Genomic DNA, 9,798 nt, shown 5'->3' on the forward strand with positions numbered 1-9,798 from the left:
AAAAATAATGAATGTTAGAGAGGAAAAGAAAGAGGTAGAGCAAGGGATTGAGGGCCCACACCCTCAGTTTTGGGGCAACATTTGCTGCTATGTACTTTTGTTGTGTCCTGCTGTGTTCTTAGTAGAAACAGAAAGGCAGTGTACTTGGATGTAAATATTATTGTTATTTATTATGTGTACATATTTATTCAAATATATCAAGCTTATTACGTGTGAATAATTGAAGAGGATTATTATGAATTAATGAGACAGACATTTCCGCTTTTATTTTTTAAACTATATCAATATAAATATATAAATATATACATATATATGAAATCTTTTTAATTTTGATCTACTACATGGTACAGTACAACTGAAGCGATTGTTCAAAAACGAATATGTTAGATTTTTTGTGTGTTTCAACTCTTGTAATGTCTTAAAAGACAAAATGGTATCAAGTTTCTTTTTGTATTTATTTTGTGTTACTGAAAAATGGCTTGAAGAAAACATACCTTAGCAAATATTAATTTAATGATTAAAGATGTGATTCAATCTTGAATAACTCGTTTTTTTTGCCCACAGTGTGTTCACACATGCTCACTATGAATAAAGCTCAATACTCAATATCTGACTTTCAATTTTAAACATGTTGAAGTAGTTCTAATCTCTTATTAAAACTATAGTTGGCCAATCGTTGTCAAGTTAGGATAATTGAATACAGTTGGCCAATTACGGCCAATTTCAGTATTAGGATAGTATCGTGTAATATATTGATTATTGATTGATTGCATGATTTCACATTCATTTGAGCAACTGCATAAGTAGGAAAACCCTGCCTTCCACATCTGCAGCATTCATTTAATATATACTAGGAGAGCGGTCTAGTGCACAGCTATTTCGACAAAAAGAGTTCGCTTTCGCTGACGCTACTATTTTTGTACCCGCACAGCGCCGTAGGTCAGAGCTCATCAGCGACCTTACAGACAAGGATGTTTCTGAAATGTCATAAAAAATGATATATATTTTTCCTTGTGCAAGATATTGCTATTATCGGTGAGTTTGCTTTGTTTTGTATATATGGCAAACTGCAACTGGCTAGTATTGTGGAATAAATTAGCTAGCTAATACAATTTATCATACTTAGCTAACGTTAGCTAGCAACTCATTCCAAAGTGGCTACCTGGTTAGTTAACATTAGCTACTGAACTTCAGGGGAGAGCTCGCCAGTCTACTGTACTGTGTTCTTCTTTGCCACCAATGTTATAGCTTACCCGGCGTTATCAATTATGTATATTAATATCCTAACGTTAGTTAGCTATAGGAAACCCAGCTAGCTAGCTATATCCTGAACAAGATTCCACATGGCCCTCGTATAGGTTGTTCTGTTAATATGGATGAAGTAGAAATGTCATCTCTAGAATTGAAGCAGCATGCACATTACATTTTAGGAACAATATATCTATAGTTAAACCAACAACCTAATAATTCCTGCACATTCTCTGCCTTTCAGCTTCTGAGGTGGATGTCTGTGGGATCATTGTGCCATGTGGCTAGGCTACGCCATCTCTCCCTAGCCCTCCATAGGCAGTTCCTCAGAGCTCGGCATCTGCACAACGCTAATGGAGCACCTGAAACGGAGGGACTCGATGAGGAGGATGGGAGGGAAGGGGTACATCCCGGGGGCTACAGGTTACAGTACAACCCCTCCTCTTACTATCGGCCCCAGCATGACCCTGGAGCCTCCCTGAGCAGGTTGGAGATGGAGGAGCAGTGTCAGTCCACCGTCACCTCTGCCTTCAGGCAGCAGAGTAACCGCTACAGTATCAGCTCCTCACGCCGCCTATCCAGCACCAAGAACACTCTGCTGGACCTGGCCTTCAACAGAGGCACTGGGGCTAAGGCAGAAAGGGTACCCCCCTACCGCACAGAACCCCTAACCCCAGACGTCAAAGGCGACCCCCGTGCCTTCCAGACATGCCGCCCAGAGTACTCAGCCATGACCCTTGACCTGTCCCAGCGGCCTGCCCCAGTCCATTCCAAGCAGGCCTTTTTCCTGCTGCACAAAGTAACCATCCTGAAGGGCAGCATGGAGCCTGTGGACGTAACCGGTTTCCTCACCAAGCTTAGCCACCTGCACCCGGACCAGACACCTTTAGTGAGGGGTGACACGCGTTTCATCATGCTGCTCCGCTACTCAGTGGAAAACCTGAGTCACTTCAGCAACTCCCAGCTACTGAAGGTGCTAAGGTCTTTTGTTTGGCTGGGCCTACCCCCCACTCACAGCATGCTGGGGCTGTATGAGGCTGAGCTGGGCCGCAGGGCCGGGGAGATGGGCCTCCACCAGCTGCTGTTGGCCGCAGATCTGTGGCGCTGCCTGGGGAGGTCTGTGCCTCAGTACCTGCAGTGCCTGTATGACTGCGCCAGCCTGCACTTAGGCCAGGTAGGTGTCCCTGAGATAGTCCAGCTTCTGTATGTGATGGGGGAGGGCAGGCACTGCCCCAAAGAGCTAGTTCACCCCTTAGAGCAGATACTGATGCGTCACCTGGACCAGCTGGAGCCAGAGGAGGTAGGTGCAGTGTGCCTGGGCCTGTTCAAGTCCCAGACAGCGCTCTCGGAAGGATCGGTGAACCGGCTGGTGGACAGGGCCCACTCAGTTGTGTATGAGATGAGTGACTTTGCCATGGTGAATGTGATGAAGCTGCTGCGTTTTAGCTACCTGGACCATCGGGCTTGGCTTGAGGTCATGGCGCATGAGGTGCCTCGCCGTGCCCCCAGCATGGGCGTCCAGGGTCTGATGCATGTGGCACTGGCCTGCTCGTCCCTGCATTACCGCAACGAACGCATCCTCCTGGCTGTTGCTGAGCGCCTGCCGTCGTTAGCGCCACACTGTCGGAGCAAAGACTCGGGCAAGCTGATATGGGCCTTTGGGACCCTAGGTGTCTTGCCCAGCCAGTGCCCTAACTTCTACCCCAGCCTCATTGAGGCCCTCCGGCAGAGAGAGGATGAGTTCCAGCGCTATCCTGAGCACCTCCTAACCGGCCTCCTCGGCCTGGCATTTATCTGTCAGCTCCCTGAGGACCTTGTGGCGTTAGCTTTGAGCCCCGAGTTTGTTAGCCTAGCCACCAGGTCCAAACAGCTGGATCTGAAGAAAGACTTGTTCACTCTGGATGGGACGGTGGCGTTGGAGCTGCCTCACTGGACTGGCCCGCGGCTGAGTAGAGAGCTGCGGGAGGAGACAACGGAGATTCTGTGGCGCTTTGCCCAGAAGGATGTGTGTCAGAAGGTTGAGGTCCTGGAGGCAGAGGCCGTGTTACGGGACCTTTTGGGTGGAGAGGAGTTTGTGAGCAAACGAATGATCCTGCCTCACACCCGCTCCATCGACCTGGAGGTGCATTTGAACCCTGTCGGACAGCCGCTACCTGTGACCTCAGTGCAGACATACCCCATTTCCTCCCAGGATTGGACAGCTTCTTCTGGCTCTTCTACTCAGGGCTGGGAGAAGATCAACACAGGAGTCACTCTCACCGAGGACCTTTTGACTCAACTTACCAATGGCAGAAAGACCCCCCTTCCTCCAACCCAAGCTTCTCAGCTGCCCCTCCTCCGAAGGACAGAGCCGGATGAGGGAGGGGGGCTGTTCAGTGTGGGAGTCGACCTGACGGACGGGCTTGTGGGGACTCTGACCAAACGTAACAACCTAGGCCCACTCCCCAGGGACTCCCACAAAGCCTCCATAGCCCCCATCAGACTGGCCATCCAGGTGACGAACAGGAACCACTACTGCTACCGCTCTCCACAGCTGCTGGGGCTGCACGCCATGAAAAGGAGGCAGCTGAAGCTGACTGGATACCGAGTGGTGGAGCTGCCTCACCGTGAGTGGTTCCCTCTGCTGAGGCGAACCCACGCTGAGAAACTGGCCTATATGCACTGCAAGGTTTACGGCACCCTTGACTGACGTGTTCACATGTTGAAGGGCTAGGTGGAGATTAACATTTTAGCTAACACCTATCCAGTGCTTTTAGATATCTGAACACTGAAGTGGTAGAGGCTAGGAACCAAAGTGAAACCAGGCCCAATGCTTACCAGGACAGTGTTTTTTTTTTTAAGTAAGCTTATGGGCAATCCTTGTTGAGAGGCTGTTGAATATAATGTCAGATTTTTACCTTGTCAGCTCGGGGATTCGATCCAGCAACCTTTCGGTTACTGGCCCAACACTCTAACCACGAGGCTGCCTGCCACCCCTGATCAGTGTGAGAGGTGTCAAAAATAAATGTTATGACTGCAAGATTTTGAACAGCAGCCAAACATGACTTCTGCATGTTCTTCATGTGTGGGATGGGACATTTTTTGTTGCTAGTCCTAAACTAAATGGTAAAAGAGGATCTATTAAGCGAACGTAATGAATGAATACTTTGAATGTACAGTACATATCACTTCCCCACTGTTGACATGTTTGCAGTATTCCATTAAATGTTTGATGGTCCATTAAAAACCGCTTCAGAGAACTCATTTTAGTATCTTCTGTGTCATAACTCGGGGTGGTAGGCGACATACAGTACCTTCGGGAAGTATTCAGACCCCAGCTTTATTCTAAAATTGATTAAATTGTTTTTTCCCCCTCATTAATCTACAAACAATAGCCCATTTCTAAAAACCATTTTTTAAATTAAAATTAAAAAACAAAAGACATTACATTTACAGAAGTATTAAGACCCTATACTCAGTACTTTGTTTGATTGGGTTCAAGTCTGGTTTCTGGCTGAAGGACATTCAAAGACTTGTCCCTAAGCTACCCCTGCATTGTCTTGGCTGTGTGCTTCGGTTCGCTGTCCTGTTGGAAGATTAACCTTCGCCCCAGTCTCAAGTTTAGCGCACTCTGGAGCAGGTTCATCAAGGACCTCTCTGTACTTTGCTCCGTTCATCTTTGCCTCGATTCTGACTAGTCTCCCAGTCACTGCCGCTGAAAAACAACCCCGTAGCATGATGCCGTCACCACCATGCTTCGCCGTAGGGATGGTGCCAGGTTTCCTCCAGACGTGACACTTTGCATTCAGGCCAAATAGTTCAATCTTGATTTCATCAGACTAAGAGATTACTTTTTCTAATGGTCAAAGTCCTTTTTAGGTGCCTTTTGACAAACTCCAAGCGGGCTGTTGTGTATTTTACTGAAGAGTGGCTTCCGTCTGTCCACTCTACCATAAAGGCCTGATATGTGGAGTGCTGCAGAGATGGTTGCCTCCACAGATGAGCTTTGTCAGTGACCATCAGATTCTTGGTCACCTCCCTGACCAAGGCCCTTCTACCCCAATTGCTCAGTTTGGACCGGGTGGCCAGCTCTAGGAAGAGTCTTGGTGGTTCCAAACTTCTTCCATTTAAGAATGATGGATGACACTTTGTTCTTGTGGACCTTCAATGCTGCAGACATTTTTTGGTACCCTTTCCCAGATCTGTGCCTCGACACAATCCTGTCTCGGAGCTCTATGGACAATTCCTTCTACCTCATTGCTTGGTTTTTGCACTGTCAACTGTGGGACCTTATATAGACAGGTGTGTGCCTTTCCAAATCATGTCCAATCAATTGAATTTGCCACAGATGGACTCCAAGTTGAAACATCTCAAGGATGATCAATGGAAACCTGCTGCACCTGAGCTCAATTTCGAGTCTCATAGCAAAGGGTCTGAAGACTTTTTTGTTCGTATAAATTTGCAAACATTTCTGAAAACCCCATAATGACAAAGCAAAAACAGGTTTTGTGTGTAGATTGCCAAGGATTTTTTTAAATCCATTTTAGAATAAGGCTGAAACATAACAATGTGGGTGGGGTCTGATAACTTTCCGAAGGCACTGTAGCCTATCATTAGACTTTTTTCCCCTCGATTTTATTGGTTTTAAATATTGCGATATTTAACGGCATATAACCTTACGTTTTGTGCCATTTACCCCCAGTCCAGCTGTCTATACAGTATAGATATCTGATTCATGTCTACCACATATGTGATTTGGCCTAAAATGTTCTATTATAATTCGCCAACCCCTAAATCCAGCAGTTTTTTTTCTCCCAGCTATGTATTTCTGCTTCACTATGCACATGCATTCATGTATTTCATTGAATTAACAAAAGTTTAGGTTTTCATGTTATTGAGTGGAGGCACATATGTGAAGGGTTTAAATTACCATTCATTAATGTTAATCAGGAATTCAAAGTAGTATCTTAAATCTAAAGCCCATGTGCCCTTTTGTACGTGCAGAAAATTAAAATATTCTTGATTGACTGTTCATACACCTGGTTCTCCAGATTTGAGTTATTAGTGTGTGAGTTTGTTTGCGTGTGGGTGAGAGTAATCGAAGGCCAAGCGTACAAAATTAAGAACACTAAACGATAATCAGAGGTGTGGGGCAACTTCATGACCAGAATTGATACGCCTTTATTTATCCAGTTGTGTTCTTGAGGCAGGAAGTATAAAAAGGGACAGCATGTGTTATTTATAGCAGATTTTCTATTCGCTACATGTCAACAACTATACATCCTTTACTTTGACAAAGTGTTTTAAATCAGAAAAAAATGACACAAGGCATGGCATGAACAATTACCGTAAATGTGAAGGTTTTCACATTTGTCATAACCATATTCTTCATTTCATGTGTTAATTTACAAAACACTAATGACCCTTTTTAAAAGAGGCTATTCAGTCAAGAAATAGGTTGTGCCAAATCTTACAAAAGTCTCAACGCATCACTGTACATTTGACTCATGTCTCTCTGAATGAGGTCGTTCGAGTGTGACGGCGTTTCAATGTTTTCTCAATAGACCAAAGACTTCACGTCACAATGTCAGCTGTTTCTTATAGAGAGCAGGGTCAATCATTCTCTGAGTCTTTTGATACTTGGTGACCAACTGTTCTCCATCATGTTTACTCGTTCTATGAAGGTCAAAGCTTTTCAATGTCCCGTTGAAGGTGTCCTCGTAACTCAACAGCATGCACCAACACAATAAAAGTGTCCGTGCCATTTGTCCACGTTTGTGTAAGCCAGCGGACCCACTGACCTGACTGACCAACTGTGGTTAAACCGGGGTCATCTGTACAATGCAAGACTATGTTAGCATGCCGAGCTAAAGCCTAGGCATTAGCTTTGGAGGCTAGAGCAAGTTGTCAGGTCTCAAGGAAAGGTTACTCATCATGCGATCTTAGTTCACTGAACCACCTGTTACATAACCAGACCTTAATTGGTCTGACCTGGTCAGGGAAAAACTCTGGCCCTATGCCCAATAACTGGAAGGAATGGAGGAAGGTGAACATTTCTACACACCAATTTGGCCTGTCATGCTGGGTTTCTCAATTGGCATTGCATAGCCTCAACGTGACAGAAATGTTGAAATTTTGCCATTGCGAAAGCTGTTATTTGTAACTTCGGAATGTGGTCACTAGTGAATTGTTTAACATGCTTTTGTCTTGCACTTGTCTCTTTTGCTTTCTGTGATTTAAGAGATTCTTAAGTGTCTTATCCTTTATCCTGCCCGTGTCTGCGTGCCTCACTCCGTGTCTATCCTCCACGTCAATATACCCTTCCTTTTCAGGAGGAGACGAAGCATGAGTCAGAACTGTCCTTGGAGAGGAAGTTGTGATGTTCTTTTCTCCCTATAGCCATATCCACTACGTCTTGTGTTTGTTCCTCATTGATTCAAGTACTGACAATACATCTTTGCCAATATTGTTGCTTCAACCTACATACTCAAACTGAATAAATGTCTGTCCTACCTTTGTATAAGCATTATACAGAATAAGCCATAGTAATATGGCACACTCTTGCTCAAGGGCACATTGACAGATTTTTCACCTTGTTGGCTCGGGTATTCGAACCAGCGACCTTTCGGGTTACTGGCCCAATGCTGTTTCTGCTAGGCTACCTCCCACCCTGTCATATGTCCGTCATGTGAATATTTGACATAGTATGTAGCTTATTTTTGAGGTATTGACATTAAGTGGGGATGTTTATGAACAAAATCATGAGAAGGTTCAGGAAAAAAAGTGACTGAGATGTGTGTATTACGGACAGAATTTCATTCTCCAAAATGGCAGTGCTATTTTTATTTTGTTCACCTTTATTTAACTAGGTGGGCTAGTTAAGAACAAGTTCTCATTTACAACTGCGACCTGGCCAAGATAAAGCAAAGCAGTGTGACACAAACAACAACACAGAGTTACACATGGAATAACAAACATACGTCAATAATACAATAGAAAAAGTCTATATACAGTGTGTGCAATGAATAGGCCATAGTGGCTAAATAATTACAATATAGCAATTAAACATGAGTGATAAATGTGTAGAAGATGAGTGTACAAGTAGAGATACTGGGGTGCAAAGGAGCCAAATAAATAAAATAACAGTATGGAGATGAGGTAGTTGGATGGGCTATTTACAGATGAGCTATGTACAGGTGCAGTGATCTGTGAGCTGCTCTGACAGCTGGTGCGTAAAGCTAGTGCGGGAGATACGAGTCTCCAGCATCAGTGATTTTTGCAGTTTGTTTCAGTCATTGGCAGCGGAGAACTGGAAGGAAAGGCTTCCGAAGGAGGAATGGGCTTTGGGGGTGACCAGTAAAATATACCTGCTGGAGCGCGTGCTGCTTTGGTGACCAGTGAGCTGAGATGAGGCGGGACTTTACCTAGCAAAGACTTATGACCTGGAGCCAGTGGGTTTGGCGACGAATATGAAGCGAGGGGCCAGCCAACGAGAGCATACAGGTTGCAGTGGTGGGTAGTATACGGGGCTTTGGTGACAAAACGGATGGCACTGTGATAGACTGCATCCAATTTGCTGAGTAGAGTGTTGGAGGCTATTTTGTAAATGACAGCCGAAGTCAAGGATCGGTAGGATTGTCAGTTTTACGAGGGTATGTTTGGCAGCATGAGTGAAGGATGCTTTGTTGCGAAATAGCAAGCTGATTCTAGATTTAATTTTGGATTGGAGATGCTTAATGTGAGTCTGGAAGGAGAGTTGTATGGCATTGAAGCTCGTCTGGAGGTTTGTTAACACAGTGTCCCAAGAAGGGCCAGAAGTATTCAGAATGGTGTCGTCTGCGTAGAGGTCACCAGCCGCAAGAGCAACATCATTGATGTATACAGAGAAAAGAGTCGGCCCAAGAATTGAACCCTGTGGCACCCCCATAGAGACTGTCAGAGGTCCGGACAACAGGACATTTGACACACTGAACTCTGTCTGAGAAGTAGTTGGTGAACCAGACGAGGCAGTCATTTGAGAAACCAAGGCTATTGAGTCTGCTGATAAGAATGTGGTGATTGTCAGAGTCGATAGCCTTGGCCAGGTCGATGAATACGGCTGCACAGTAATGTCTCTTATCGATGGCAATTATGATATCGTTTAGGACCTTGAGCGTGGCTGAGGTGCACCCATGCCCAGATTGGAAACCAGATTGCATAGCGGAGAAGGTACGGTGGGATTCGCAATGGTCTGTAATCTGTTTGTTAACTTGGCTTTCGATGACCTTAGAAAGGTAGGGTAGGATAGCAGTTTGGGTCTGGAGTGTCTCCCCCTTTGAAGAGGGGGATGACCGCGGCAGCTTTCCAATCTTTGGGGATCTCAGACGATACGAAAGAGAGGTTGAACAGGCTAGTAATAGGGGTTGCAACAATTTTGGCGGATCATTTTTTTAAAGAGAGGGTCCAGATTGTCTAGCCCGACTGATTTGTAGGGGTCCAGATTTTGCAGCTCTTTCAGAACATCAGCTATCTGGATTTGGATTTATTCAATGTGAATTTTGGGTTAATCTATAAAACAGATTTACCAAGTGT

The 9,798-nt window shown here is 45.1% G+C and overlaps 1 protein-coding gene across 1 annotated transcript; it reads left to right on the plus strand.

Moving 5' to 3' along the window:
• Positions 1-920: 920 nt before the first annotated feature.
• Positions 921-6,265, plus strand: LOC139388594 (FAST kinase domain-containing protein 5, mitochondrial). The gene is made up of 2 exons (XM_071135349.1): positions 921-1,035; positions 1,493-6,265. Exon 2 carries the CDS (start codon positions 1,505-1,507, stop codon positions 3,935-3,937), a length of 2,433 nt encoding a protein of 810 aa, XP_070991450.1. The 5' UTR covers positions 921-1,035; positions 1,493-1,504; the 3' UTR covers positions 3,938-6,265.
• The last annotated feature ends 3,533 nt before the right edge of the window (positions 6,266-9,798 follow it).

The sequence above is a fragment of the Oncorhynchus clarkii genome, chromosome 29, assembly GCF_045791955.1.
Source record: "Oncorhynchus clarkii lewisi isolate Uvic-CL-2024 chromosome 29, UVic_Ocla_1.0, whole genome shotgun sequence".
NCBI classification, from domain to species: domain Eukaryota; kingdom Metazoa; phylum Chordata; class Actinopteri; order Salmoniformes; family Salmonidae; genus Oncorhynchus; species Oncorhynchus clarkii.

What these genes read in the sequence shown, in the direction of transcription:
- LOC139388594 (XM_071135349.1), top strand. Translation starts at nt 1,505, where the DNA reads ATGTCTGTGGGATCATTGTGCCATGTGGCTAGGCTACGCCATCTCTCC.